The 15,332-nt window shown below is 33.5% G+C and overlaps 1 protein-coding gene across 9 annotated transcripts in view; it reads left to right on the forward strand.

Moving 5' to 3' along the window:
• Positions 1 to 15,332, forward strand: part of LOC135450478 (sodium channel protein type 2 subunit alpha-like) — a 66,871-nt gene that overhangs the window by 42,973 nt on the left and 8,566 nt on the right. For all 9 annotated transcript variants that reach the window (XM_064718705.1, XM_064718707.1, XM_064718710.1 and 6 more), the window contains 6 exons: positions 4,170 to 4,290; positions 4,878 to 5,032; positions 5,934 to 6,107; positions 10,421 to 10,543; positions 12,715 to 12,996; positions 15,249 to 15,302. In XM_064718705.1, coding sequence (XP_064574775.1) covers positions 4,170 to 4,290; positions 4,878 to 5,032; positions 5,934 to 6,107; positions 10,421 to 10,543; positions 12,715 to 12,996; positions 15,249 to 15,302 — 909 coding nt within the window. The remainder of the gene's footprint in view (positions 1 to 4,169; positions 4,291 to 4,877; positions 5,033 to 5,933; positions 6,108 to 10,420; positions 10,544 to 12,714; positions 12,997 to 15,248; positions 15,303 to 15,332) is intronic.

Consider the following 15,332-nt stretch of genomic DNA (forward strand, 5'->3'; position numbering starts at 1 on the left):
ACTAACAAGTTCTGTAGAAAAGTTTGTTTAACATGTCAGGTGGTATGTATTTCCCTTTTTCCAGCTAATAATAAAATATTAATAATTATGTTTTAATTGTGTTAAAGCCATGTTTGAATTAGAGATTCCAAAAAGAGAAAAACTAGTGATCCTGTGTATTGAACTTCACTACCTACCATTCTTACTTCTCACAGGGGTAAAACCAAGCTGGAGCAATCAAGAATGCAGCTCTGGTGCTTTTTAACCAGGTAGAGCAACGTGTCACCACTTTCACACAGGTTACCTAAGCAAGTTATACATATATATGTATATATATATATAATCACTTTTTAATGGATTTTGACTGGCCTGCATGCTATTCAGCTATGTACCTTCCCTATTCATTGCAAGAGTAGAAACATGCACAGCTGCTCTCTGCTGAGTCATGGGACTCAAGTCACAGCATGGTCAGGTGGGATTGGCAAACCCAACATACAATTTTTAACTCCGCTAATGGTTTTTCTGAATATTTAAATACAGTATTTAGCAATAACTGCATGCTCTTCAGGTTTTGAAGTATGGATCATAAACGTACTGGAATGTTTTATGCTAAAGAAGCCAAAGAAAAAGGGAGCATGCCTAGTTTTTAAAAAATAAAAACAACCCTTTTTGATTCAGCCCTTATAAATGTAAATATTCAATGAAATGTGTTAAATATTTTGAAATAATTTCTGCCATGAGTTCAACTCCTTAATGAATAACATTTGAATTATTGCAGTAGCTACTGATCTAAAAATTACAGTTATACTTTTAAATCTACAATGCACTGTAATGCAGATCTTCAAGATGCTACGAACTACACGCTATATTCATTTGGACAGTGCATATCTTGAGTTTTCTAAACTGGTAGCAGAGCAAACGATTTCATAATTGCTAAAATTATACCTAGCAAATAACTCTCCCTAAAGAACTATTGAAAGCTAAATATTTTACAACTTCTCTTTTCTTAAACCCCTTTATAAACAGAGGTGCTTGGAATGTGTTTTGTGATAGCGTTCCATAAATGAGCTGGGGGACTTATTTGTGTAAATTAGAAAGTCTAGGGAGTAGTCAGCACCCTTTTTATAAAATAGCACTTCTATTTATCCTAGGGATTTTTTTCATTATAGGCAAACATGCCATTGATGAGTAATTGGCAAAGCCTTCAAGAATAGTGACAGCAATTATAACACAGGAGCCAAAGTTACGTGAAACTAAGGAGGTTAAATGATTCTAGTAAAACGAGGCATCAAAATTTGGAGGGGATTGAAAGCTGTTTTCCTTCAGGCAGAGTTTCACTGGCTTCAAAAGGATCACCAAGTGCTTAATTTTATTTATTTGATTATAGTGTGGCATGATCTACCTATTGTGGTCTAAATTGCCCAGAGATGCTAAAAACATTCATAAATTTTGAACCAAGATATGCTTCAAACACCAAATAAAACTCTAAGGAGATTTTAAAATTATATTCTAACATTTTATAAAAGTCAAAGGTCATAAGATCTGAGATGTAAAGCCAGTTTAGAATCACTTTGGAATCATCAATCTCCATTATTTTATATTTTTTCACTCAATTACAGTGCAGCTTTCAAGACTGAAAAGATAAAACCACATGGCTGAATTACTAAAGGCAATTTGTAATGGCTGAATCCTTTTATTTTATTGTCACTTGAATCATGAAGGCGTTTGTAAAGCTTAAAACTTCAGTAGCCTGCTCTTGCTCTTATTGAAACTTAAAATAGAACCAAATGAGAGCAAGACTGGGTCTTAAGTGAATGCATTTTCTTGTAAATGGGCACATTAACACGCTGTTGGTCAAAGCTTGTTTTAATGATCGAAGCTGTTGATAAGAGATGCACTGCTCTGAAAGAACATTATGGAGGCTGATTATACATACATTAACCAAGTATCTGGGTGGGTGATGAAGCATTTTTATCTTTTATATCCTACACAAAAATATTTATAATACTGTTTTCAGAAAAATATAATCCCACTGAGGTAGTCTGATTGTTTCTTTTATTTTTGTGTGTGATTTCCACAGTATTGCTCAGGCTTCTGCTCTAGTCAAGCATGTTGTTTTGCTGATTCAGGCCTTGAGAATGCTGCATCATAAGCAATTGCTTTCAAATGTTTCCTTATAAAGGAAAATGTGATATCATTGAAGATGCAAATAAATATTTCCAGGGCATGGTGTGTTCTAGAGGCTGATAATCACATTTATGAGCTGATAAGAAGATTGTGCTAATCCATCCTGTATCTTGAGCTTCCTATTAGTTTTATTAGCTTTATTGTGAGAAAGAATATTATTAATGTCACCTTATTTAAAAATGTATTGGTTCTTTCCTAATTTAGGGTCTTGAAGCAAAGAAGAGGAGTTTTATTAAGTAATGATGTTTTTCTCTTAATAATGCAGTTGTTTGAGATTACATGAAAAATAATGAAGAGAGTACTTTATGTGAAAATTACTGAAAAGAATTATAGTAGTTTTTGTTTGTACTGGTTATAAGTTGCATTTCTGTCACTTGGTATTAGCAACTATGCTGACAGAACTATCTGCAGCAGAGTTTACATGGGAAGATGCAGTTTAAAATTTGACTGCCTTTTAATTTGCACTCAGATTTATAATGGATGCCTACTATCTATGAACCTTTATCTTGCTACTATTAAGTCAATAATTTATTTAATGATGATGGAGCAGCCCATGAATTAATTTTACTTTTCCTAAGTTGATTACGACAGAAAATTATTTTTACAATATTTCAGTTTTATTTAATGAAGAAACTGCCTATCATTCCAATGGAAGGTTTCATATTCCTTGGTATTTCCATGATATACAAGAAGAGAGTTAATTCAGCAGTATTATTTTTAAAAGAGAGACAGCCTTATGTGTGGATAATAAGTTGGTGTGCTAATAATGTTTAATATAGTGTACATTACCGGGTATTTTTGTTGTTAATGTAATAGAGAAAGTGAAATTTAAAATATTCTCACAGTGAGATATACAGTATTTTAACTCAGACTCACAGACTTACGTGACCAGTAATAAAATTATTCCATTTAGAGGCAACATTGCTGAAACTATTTTACATATATAAATTTCAGAAATTATAGAGGAAGTGCAATATGAGAAGTTAAACACAGTATTTTTGGTCACAATGCAGCAACAACCATGGGACCTGAGGTCTGAGAGACCTGATATTGACTACATATTGTGTGTGCAAAAGGCAGCTTCTTGAAAATTATCCCTGAAATTATTCATCATTCAACATGATTTTTTATAAAACTTGATTCACATCATGTAGAAGTTAAACATGTGGAAATAATTCCTTCCAAAGCTGTATTAAGATATATATGCCACTTCATTTCTGGCAGAAAAGGCCCTAGCTGCCAATACATTTTCCTGAAGAGAGTGGGTTTCAGCTGAAGAGTTAAATAACTAGTTTTAATTTTCAGCAGTGTCTCCAAAGAAGAAGAGAATACATGGAAGTGCCTCTTTCAAGAAACAAGTTACTGTTTATTATTTGTTACAAAGTCTAAACAGTATGGGATCTTCCTATTCTAAAAATATCACTATCTTGAAAACTAAATGTGACAGGTTGTTGATATTAAGCACTCTCTCAACAAAATTGTGCAGAAAGGTCTTCATACTTTCTAAATATGACCTTCCTCCAAAGGTCAAAGGACATGATCAGTTCTGCTTAGCTAAAAGCACAGATCTGCCCAGCGCTGGAATGCCCTTTTGTTACATCAGTACCTGCAGCATTTATAGTATTTAAGTGAGAGGTGCATTTTACATCCCTTCTCAAATTCCTGTGTACAACTACTACATGTGATAGATCACATGAATTTCACTGCCACGATTTCTTTAATGTTGCTTTCTGATTACAAGCCTTATTTCACAGTCAAGGAGAAAGTATTTTGGATGAAATAATTACAACAGTCCAGTCAACTGAAAACAATTTACAAACACTATGTCTGGGAAACAGAATTATAAAATTTACATGTCATTACTGTGGTTTTACTTTTAATAATGCATATTTATAAATTTGTCGTTCTTTAAAAGTTAGACTGGCATGATTTGATTCAGTACCATTGTTTTACAGAATATGTATCTAATGAGAAAAAATTGTTCTGTGGAACTTTACTTACAGAAACTAAATGCATCAAGCTCATCAGAAGGCAGCACTGTTGATATTGCTCCTCCTGGAGAGGGCGAGCAAGCAGAAATTGAAAGTGAAGAAGCTCTTGAACCAGAAGCCTGTTTTACTGAAGGTTGTAGAATAACTGTTGACTTAGAGATGTATTACTAAAATGACATTGTTACTAAGCACATTTAGCTTCTTGAGGGTTTCAAATATGGTGTACTTTCATGTCCTCAAAAATCAAAAGAAAATATTTTTAGCCCAGAATGGTAGAAATCTGATGAAAAAAAGTTTCCCTAGGCTTTGAGTAACTTCATATATTTGGCCACTGCATACAGCTTGTAACTAAGAAACTTCCTTAACTTTTTTACTGGTAAAATGCTTTTCAGCTATTTGAAAGGGCCCTTGAAATTTGGAAGAAATAAATTTTTGTGTGACTCCATCATCAAATAGAACAGTTACATGCTAACAGTCAAAAATATTGATTTTTTTTATTGACTTCTTTCATAATTATGTATACCATAGTCTAGTTTCTCTCCAGATTAGTTTTCTTAATTCAGATATTCATCATCCTGTGTGATGTGATAGCCTATTCATCATTCCATTTACTTTTTAGAAACCGTATAAAACCAGTAAAAGCTGCTAATATATATTACAGTAAATATTGACTTTGAAGTAATTGGCTTTTGTATACTAACATTTCTTAATCTAATGCAGGTTGTGTACAGAAATTTCCATGTTGTCAAGTAAGTATAGAAGATGGCAAAGGAAAAACTTGGTGGAATCTTAGAAAAACCTGCTACAGCATAGTTGAGCACAACTGGTTTGAGACTTTCATTGTATTCATGATTCTCCTCAGCAGTGGAGCACTAGTAAGTAAAACAAAATTGCAGATGCTGAAGTATTTTGAGATCACTTAGGAGCAAAAATCAAATTTGCTTCAGAAAGACTTGCTTTGCTTGTAGCTGTATAAAACTCCCTAAATTTCGTTGTTCCAGACTGGAATGAAACTTGACCCAAACTTGAAGACAGCATAGCTCCTCAAAGTTTAAGTTGCCTGCCAATTTTCAGCATGTTTGTCAAAAGATTTGAGTACAAAGTGGTATTGTTAACTGTGAATATATAGCTAAATATATTGGTTTAAGTCTTGAATTCCTCCTAGTCTGATCTACTTTTTGAATTTTGCTTGTGAAAGACCATACTAAAAACTGGAATAATTACTTCATTCTATTCCTATTTTGAAGGCAGGAGATATGGAAGACTGCAGCAGCAAATTAAACATAACAACCACTATCCAGAAAGATTTGCATGAAACTTTCCAGCTTCACTCAAGCTGAACATTTGCTACAATATCAATGTGCATAGTTGTATATTCTAGCAAATACATTACTTTTTAATTTGATTGTTTAGACATAAGTTTTATCTAACTGCTTTCTAGAAAGCAATATAAATATCTGTAACAGATATATAAGAAAAGGGGGGTTTTCTGTCTATATGAAAGTTTCTTAAATACCACAGAGGATAAAAAAAACTGCCCTGAGTTTCTTTCTTCGTTCATTAGTAAAACAGATTTTTTTTTTTTTTTAACTCCAGACAGGTCTCCTATTGTTCCAATTAGTACTATGGTTAAAGATGGAAAACATATAAAATAAGAGAATGAAGAAAAACAAGGGGAAATATTAGCTCTTCTCTAATTAATTTTTATTGTTTATTCCTTAATTTTATCATGCGTGTTCTGTGAAACAGGTGTAACACCTCAATATATTTTTATAGGCTTTTGAAGACATATATATTGAACAGCGCAAAACTATCAAGACCATGCTGGAATACGCTGACAAAGTTTTTACGTATATTTTCATTTTGGAAATGCTTTTAAAATGGGTAGCATATGGTTTTCAAATATATTTTACTAATGCCTGGTGCTGGCTGGACTTCCTGATTGTTGATGTAAGTACAAATTAACATTTTAGAATTCCCTACAGAAAAGTTTCTGGATTGTAGGATTCATTAGTAGATTAATATTATAAATGTACAAAAAAGAGTTCCCATTTTATAGTTGCACTGCATTAGTAATGGCCTGCAGTAATTTGGAGGTGTTATTTAAAGTCCATTCATATGCTAAAAGGAAAAGGATGGCTGCCTATCAGTTTGTCCATTCCTCATGGTTAATATTTTCCTACAAACAATGTATCAAACTTGAGATTTTATGAGGAAAAAATCTAATTTTTAAGCATGCCATCATTAATGAACTCTGACCATGCTATCTTATTCCTCAGAAAATAAGACAGTTCATTCTTCAAGTTTCTTTGAACACTTCAGTTTTTCAAATGAAACAATTCATTTGGTCGAGATTTTATCTAAGTTCTCAGAACTCTTTAACTGAAAACTATCCTGTAATCATTTCTGGTAAAACCAGAAAGTCAGTGGCTATTTGATCTAAAAAATAATTGGTTTTAATGGACTGACAATCTGCAATAGCTAAATCAGCTATGACTTGGCAGGGTTTGTGATAGAGGAGGATACAAGGCTTCTTGGCTGCCTTCCCAGCTGTGATACACTTCTGTGCAAAGGCCTTGCTTATGTTGTCAGAAGGGATCAAAGCCGGTTTTGCTCTCAGAATATTTTGGTCTCTTGCCTCACACATATCTGACCCAGTTCATTGCCTATACATGTCCTCAGCATGGAACTGAGAGATGGCATCTGAGGGCAATTGTGCACTTAAAGTAATTTCTGCCCATGCTACCATATTTCTTGAGATATTTGCATAAATTCTGGTCTCTTCAATACTTATTCCATATGTATAGAGAAATTTATCATATTTGTAACTCCCACAGGAAAAAACCCCTAGGTAGAGTGGCCCATAATTCAAAATATATTATCTCTTTTTTTCTTACCAGACTGAGTTAGTTTTGTTACACAGTTAATCTCTAGCTCTGTCCTGAAAATCTACACTAGAATAAAGCAGTGTGAATGGTTTTCCTAAGAGGATGTTAATGAAGTAGAGAGATGCACTCTTACAGGATTGTGTTAAACAATGTTGGGTTTTTTTCTAGATAATCTACAACTCATGTTTTAATTATTCTTTTTGCATCTTAAAGCTAACCAGATTATTCTAAGCCCTACTCTGTGATTTCCTAGTTTAACCTCAGAGATGCTCTTATCTGAGCAGGCTTTCAAATTTAAAAATATATCACTGTAAGGAAAGCAGCTTATGTTGCTAACTTTTTTCCATAGTTCATAATTTTTTTAACAAAAACATGAATATATAAATTGGAACTTTCTACTGGTGAAGAATTATTTTCAATGTTCTAGCAAGAGGTAAAAAATGCCTTACTGTGTTTAAGGCTAACTCAGCAATTTCTTTAGCACCACCAGCACTTGAAAGAAATGTGAGCTGATGTTATCTTCCTATAGAAAAGCAGCCTCTGCACTGCTTTAAGTGGCAGTTTAAAGAGGTGTGATTCAGCAGCATTCTGCCAGTGAGAACACCAATGTCTCCTTCTTCAATGGAAGTGACTAAAGTTAATCAGATTGTTTAATTCCATTCTCTAAAATTATTCAGGAGTAAACACAGATAGTCCTTTAGGGCTTTGACCTTTCATATCTCATACACCTGAGTCTCTCACTGTGACAAGTAGCCACAGTTGCTTTCACTGATTGTGACTAAATTAGATTTTGAAAATTACACTAAGAAATGGTAATTTTCAGCTCTGCCACTTTACAGCTGTGACAGATGACTCTTGGTACATCTGCCTACCTCAGTTTAAGACTCTATCATGCCATCTTACTGTACAGCCTGACCGAAGATCTTGAGCAGGACTGTCACTGCTATGCTTCTAAACTTTTTTTTTTTTTGCAACAGAGAGTCTATATTAGAAGACAAACACAAATGAGCAATCCTTCAATTTTAGGAGATCTATCTTTCTACCATTTTGAGTTCATTTTAGTTTCTTAAAATTACTGCATCTGCATGCATGAATCTATTTATCAGTTTACAGATACATTTACTTTCTCACGTACTGGCAACAAAACAGGTGGAACAGCTGAGAGAAGACCAAGTTAACAAGACTGAGATCACCAGAGAAGTACAGAACAGCTGTGTATATACAATAGAATTCCAAGCAAAACTTTGCATCTCAGATGAACTGTCTAGAGGAAAACACATTGTTTCCAATAGATAAAGTATTTCTTTGAGAAAAAACATAATGTTATGGTATAAGAGCACTATCACCATGTTAGGAAAGCTGCCAATAATCTGAAATAGGGAGCACAAACAAGACTGAAGAATTTTACAGTCAGGACCTAAGAACTGCCAGTACACACAGTGCCAGTGAAGGCTTTCAGGAGCTGCTGTTACCTAACAGTGTGGAAGGGGTCTTGTTTGTGAAAGATAGGTAAGGCACAGTGCAAATTTGGGGAGGCAATTATAAAATGAAGGAGCTATTAATGTGAGTTCAATTTCATAGGACACCTTACTCTACCAATGAAAGAGATATTTTTAAAATATTTGTTTCATCATTTATTTTTAATTAATAAAATGTGCTGTCTTTACACTAAGGTTTATTGTTATGCCTGGGTACCTTGTTGATTTAAGTGAATAAATGAATATTCTATTAAAAATCTAGAAAATTCCATCTCTTATTATCTCTGGAAAATATGGGTGACTAAAGACAAATAGGATTCCTCTCCCTGTAGCATCACAGGAAAAAGAAATTGTATTAATGATAATTATTAATAATAATTAATGTCAATATTTAATATAATGGCTGAAAAATACTTATCTCTAGTAAGTGAACAGACTTCAGTTACAGATAAAGATAATCAGTAAGATTTTCTTCTTAATATGCTTATAAATCACAGCAAGTTCCATTTATTCATTAGAGCAATAAAATAATCATTACCTTTGATAAAAAAAAATTACATTCTGACAAAAAATCCAGTTGAAATGTCCAGCAATATGAATTCACTAAAACACTATTTTCTGTTAGATAATATACATAGCAACATAGCAATGAATAATTGATTTGTATTTGCTCTTGGACTGGCCTTCTTAGGCATGGTCTTGCAACTCTTGTGTTTGAGATCCATCTGATTGTTCTTTATGTTCTTTTTTCCTAAACACAGGAAACCAACTTTTCATATAATGGTCAAAGTCTTACTACCATTATCAGTGAATTCCTATTTCTGTAGAGTCTTTGAAGAGTTCTTTAAACTGAGGCACAGAAATTAACATTTGAGAGATTTTCTTAAGGATCAAAATATGCCTATGCTCATTTACATGTCATCTATGCTTTTGGTGGTAGAAATGAATAAAATATGAGTAAGGCATGGGTTTTCCTCACCCCTGTCTCCAAAACTGCTTGAAGAAAATTAATCCCTTCCATATTAACCCTGTCTAAAGCTCAGTTCCATTTGAGGAGCAAATTAATTGCTCCTTACTTAAGTGGATTGTCTTTTAACAAAATCCCAATAACATGCATCAGGATCTTAACAGTGTTGTAGATAATAAAGCTCTTACTGCTATAAGGTGAGCAGCTGTTAATATCTATCCCATAATATTTTTCTATACTTACAAGATTTCAAAATAAAAACCAGAGACTTGCTAGGCAAGTGAGATAGTACCACCTCTTTAAATACATATTTGTGAAATATCCTGGTCATTGTTGTTATAAACTGTTCCACTTAGAAGTAGTATTTTTAACAAATATTTGTAATTAGCTACTACAATATTCATTATATTATTAGTGTTTATTGATGTTAGTGTACATAGATATTATTAGTGTTTATTAGATGTTATTATTTATGTTAGTGCTTATAGGTCATTGTTTACTCATTGTTATATATTATTATTTATATTATTGTTTGTGTCATTATTAGTATTCATAGATATTCATAATATTGACAGATGTTAATAAAACAATGTAATGTATTCAGAATTTTAAATTGTTTGAAAAGTTGAACCTTAATGAAGTTACAGAACGTATGGCTATTTTGTCCTTAAAGTTTCCTGAAAATTTTATCTTTCACCAACAGTATACTTCCATATGACTGTTAAACCCTATCCAACCATAACAGACAGACATTTAATAGAATATATTCCTTTTTTAACCATGCCTTGATAAGACCTCTTGCCTTTCCAGCAAGTATGAAAATGGTGACATTCTACAACTTGTCACTGTTGATTTGTTGCTTGAATTTCTGTTCTTTTAAAATAAACAGTGTAGAACTATTTTTAAAATGTTTTTTTCTGTATTTGATAGGTCTCATTGGTTAGTTTAATAGCCAATGCTCTGGGCTATTCTGAACTTGGTGCCATTAAATCGCTACGGACATTAAGAGCTTTAAGACCTTTAAGAGCCTTGTCACGATTTGAAGGAATGAGGGTGAGATAAAATGAATGAGTCTGAACAAATGTATGCATACAAAAATTGATGTATTAATGGTTACACTCATGCTTTCTTCAAAGAACTCCAACAGGCATGCAAAAATGTGTGGAAAAAGGCCTTTCAACATGTCCTTACAAACAAGACTAATGTACACCTTACATTTGGAAATTAGACCTTGAGCTCATTAAATTTGCCTGCTCACTGCTGCATAGTTGTGTTTTCCCAGCCCCCTGACTGTTAAAATTGCCATTGATTTGTGGACCTAGAAAAATAAAAGGACATGACAAATTTTGCAGTAGAGGGTGGGAGGTTTTTTCCTACAGTTTATCTGGGGAGTTTTTCACTCAACTTATGTAGCTAATTTCAATTCTATTAGTTTGTCAGTGGTTTAGGATGAAACACAATTAGCCAGAAAGCAAAAGAAACCACCAAAAGGTGAAAAAGCTGACAAGAGTGACATATCAGAAACTAAAGCATCACTGTGTCTCCCTGTCTACCTGCCTGGGAAAGAAATCCCACAGTATATACTGTAGTATTACAGAGAGGTCTTTTTAAAAGACACCTGAAATTAGGATAGATTTGGAAGTACAGAAGGGGAGAGATTAGAAATAATTTCGTTAGCTAGAGACCTTTTCCTTCATATGAATGTAAAGAGCACTAAAACCCACCTGTTGAGGAGATTGGCAGAATATGAAAATAACAATCTGACAAAAACAAACAAACCAAAACCACAGTAGACCATGCAACTTACTGAAAAAAACTGATACATAAAAAATTAAAAAAATTAAAACTTTATTGAGAAATGTCATTTTAATCTTTCACCTCAAAATATCCCAGTACTGCAATACATATTTATAGTTCAGTCATAGGTCTTCATCTGCCAAATAAATAACGTGGTTCCTGTCTGGGTAAGGCTGCCGATATCCTAGCAATGGTTACACCTGCCAGTGTAGGGAAGAGTGTCCTGTGCACATCACCATCACCACTGTTCTACATGATTGGCAATACAAACAACACATCAAGCGTCTACCTTATGAATAAGCAAAACTTCTATTGATGCTAGACTACTTTTGGTCAACTTAGTGAAATGAAAAATACTACCTTTTTCAAACCCACACACAAAAGACTACTGCAGTCTCTACTGATTTGCTAGAAAATTATTGCTTGAATATCTGCAACTTTCTTTTAGCTGAATTACAATAACTTGTCAACTTATTGACAACTATCAGTTGCTGTTCAGCTTATTTCTAAAAGTTCTGTAGCTTTTTGGTGATGTCTCATGGGCAGCTCCTCACAGCACAGCCAAGAAACCACAACTTGCCTCTCACCCAGCTAACCCTCCCTTTTGTAGCGCTCTTCTTACTGGACACAGCTGTGGTCTATTAAGGGCAGGCCTGTTCCCAATCTTTGGTCATTAGTGCAGCTGCAACTCCTCAGGTGTGAGACCACCTTCTGCACTATTTTCTTACATTCTATCCCTCCACAATAACTAAGATAAAACTTTTGTCCAAGAATTTAATCAGGTCTTTTATTGCCCCTTGCCCATACACAGAAGCTCAAGGGAATTAAATGCAACCAATTAAAAAGAAAAAAAAGGATACATGTAAGAGCAACTGTAATGAGCCCAGGCAATTTAAAACCAAGACTTAGAGCAAATGCTGTTAATAATGATTAAATAAGATATCCCTAATTTTGTTGCATTCTGTGTGCATAACTTTTCTAATAATAAAATCATTAGTAATGATAGCTTTACATGCAGACATTTTTATTTAGTCTTCCACATCATCATTCTTTGAGCTTTTCATGGTTTTATTTTCTATTTATGTATTTTAATTTATATTGCTGGAATTTAACATTTATTTCTCTCTTTTTCTCTAGAGCACACAAATGCTAAGAATTCATCTTGCTACTAACAGGTTTTCTTTTGCTTTTTGATTTTTTTCAGACTTTTGCATTGTCTTTGTTTCCATCTCATTTTATTTCTTGCTTTTTCCAATCTCATTAGCATTTTATTAAACCTTCATTAAAATTTCTCCCACAAATTTTATTGTAATATTTCAACTGTCCATCCCATAATAATACTGTTCTGAAATTTTTGAAGTATTTTCAAGTATTTTTCATTTTCTTTCTGTAAGCTAAGTGGCTATTTTGTCTAATTTGTACACTAGGTGGTTGTAAATGCCCTTGTAGGAGCAATCCCATCTATCATGAATGTATTGCTGGTATGTCTTATATTCTGGCTAATCTTCAGCATCATGGGAGTAAATCTTTTTGCTGGGAAATTCTATCACTGTGTCAACACCACAACTGGTGAGATGTTTGATATCAGTGATGTCAACAATTATACTCAGTGTGTGGAACTCATAAAAAGCAATCAAAGTGCCCGATGGAAGAATGTGAAAGTAAACTTCGATAATGTAGGAGCTGGATATCTTGCTCTGCTTCAAGTAGTAAGTAAATGTATAAATTTTCTTTTTGCTCTTTTTAAAGGTATCTAGGAAAAATGGGCAAGTTAAGACTGTAAAGCAGAGGAATAATTTCTTCATAGCAATAATGTACAGCTCACGGAACTCTATTACGTTGTTTCTTGTATTATTTTTTTAATGATAGTAGAGTAATTTTCCTTTCCAAGACTAGAAAATAGAGTCTCAGGATGATGATAATAATAATGTGAAAATATTAAGTGTAGAAAATAAAAGAATCTCTTTAGGGGTGTACAGTATAGAACTATCATATTCCTTAATGCTTATTAAAGAGTCATTATAGTATACTATATAAGTATTATGTTACTTCTAAATTTAAATAAGTATTATCCTTGTGAAATACTGGATGTTATTGCATAGCATATTCATTCCATTAATTACTACTACTTACACAAAATCTGTAAATTGCATTTCTCCTTCAATTACTTATCTTATGCACTGTTCAGAACTGCCTTTATTCTAAGTACTGAGTATATTTTATTTGTGTCAAAGAAATAAAGACCTTAGCTCTTTACAGGTTCCTTGATGAGAATGGAGCTTCTAAAGCTAGGATCCAATTCAAAACACAAACAAGAAAGCATGTAATTATATTTAGATGATTGTAGAATCACTAGTCTGTAAGTCAACCTACAGCACCACTGAATGAAAAGATATTTACAGTTCTGATATGCAAAGTTATCTAAGAATGATATGCTTGTCCCTTCTATCTCAGAGCCAGTCAGTATTTCTAGCTGACCTTAATTCCAAAATTAACTACCTAGATTAAAATGTTTTGCCTGTAAAGGCAATGTGACTCTTATGTGCTGAGTAGTAGTACTGAATGATTCTCTGGCTTCAGATATCATGGCCATCATTGCCTCTGAAGATGTGTAAGGAAAACTGCTGCTCTTGAAGCTGTGTATAAATGTCATCTGTGTCATACATCCAGACAGTCTAGGTCTTCAATAACTACTTCACTACTGGGAACCTTTCATTCTTCTTCTTGCTCCTTTTTTTAAATTTTTTTTTCTGATTTTTCATAATTTTCCTTTTCAAATATTCCTTCTAACCTTTACTTTCCCCACAGAGGTTAAGGGATCTTTGAGCATGTTTTGTGTCACATCTTCATTTGATTGCCTCCATTAACATTATTCCTTCACTCTTCTGTAATTATTGCTCTTATCTAACTCTGAACCTTTCCTAATATTGCTATGCAAAGTGCACCAAATGGCTGGCAATTGCCAGATGAGCCAGAAAGATGTGTGAGGCCTGGCTTGAAGCACACCTTCTTGGTAATTGGCATTGCACTGCAAGATTCAGGAGGATATGAACGCTTCCAGAGTGCCAGTTTCTGCTGTGGAAACTGGCATTTGTACCAAAGCACCAAAGCCATTTCTGGCAAGCACAGATGGAAATATACTCCTTGGAATGGTTCCTCTCCTGAACCTCCTCAGGAGTGATGCTCTTTGTTCATTTCACGGGCTTTTTAGCTCTTTTTCCTTTATTATGAATAAGCTTGGAAACCCTGGCTAGTGGTTGCACACTCACATTTTCAACTAGAATTTCACACCAACTTTGGTGTTCCTGAAAAAAATGGACATCCTGCATGCATTAAAATAAACTCCTTGGAGCAATGATGGCAGATCTTTTTACTCTTTACATCTCTTACACGGTTCACTTTTTGGTCTTCTTTAAAACAAATCTCTCAGGAAACAAAGTATATTTTTACTTTGAACAGTCTATTCCTTTTAGCTATGTGGGATTAAAACATTTCTAAAAATACCAGGTCAGTTTAGACACAGAAAAAACCCCATTCAGATGCATGTTGGTTTCTGTCCAGGAGTTATATTAATGATATATAATTCATGTTGTAAAGTTAAAAAAATGGCTGTGGCCATGAATGATTCTAGTAGATCCTCCTTACATATCTCCAGCATTAATATCTGTCTAAATCTATCATTCTTCATCTGCAAAGTAAACATCTGCAGCTCCAAACATACTGTCAACTTGTTGACATCTTAAGAGCTGGTTTTTAATATTATTTGAATAACTAAAAAGAAAAGTATTAAAAAAACTAGTTTTACTAGAAAAAATATTTATGACACCTGTGTTGACAAATATGGTTCAAAAAATTAGAAGTGATTTTATTAAAAGTGGAGGCCCAGATAAATAGATAACTTAGTTATTTTATGTATTAAGTATTTTTATGGGGAAGATAAACAATTTTCTTTTATTTCTAGGCTACTTTCAAAGGATGGATGGATATTATGTATGCTGCTGTTGATTCACGAGATGTAAGTGTAAATCTTTCAAAAGTCATCTTG

This window comes from Zonotrichia leucophrys, chromosome 7 (genome assembly GCF_028769735.1).
Source record: "Zonotrichia leucophrys gambelii isolate GWCS_2022_RI chromosome 7, RI_Zleu_2.0, whole genome shotgun sequence".
Classification (NCBI taxonomy): Eukaryota; Metazoa; Chordata; class Aves; order Passeriformes; family Passerellidae; genus Zonotrichia; species Zonotrichia leucophrys.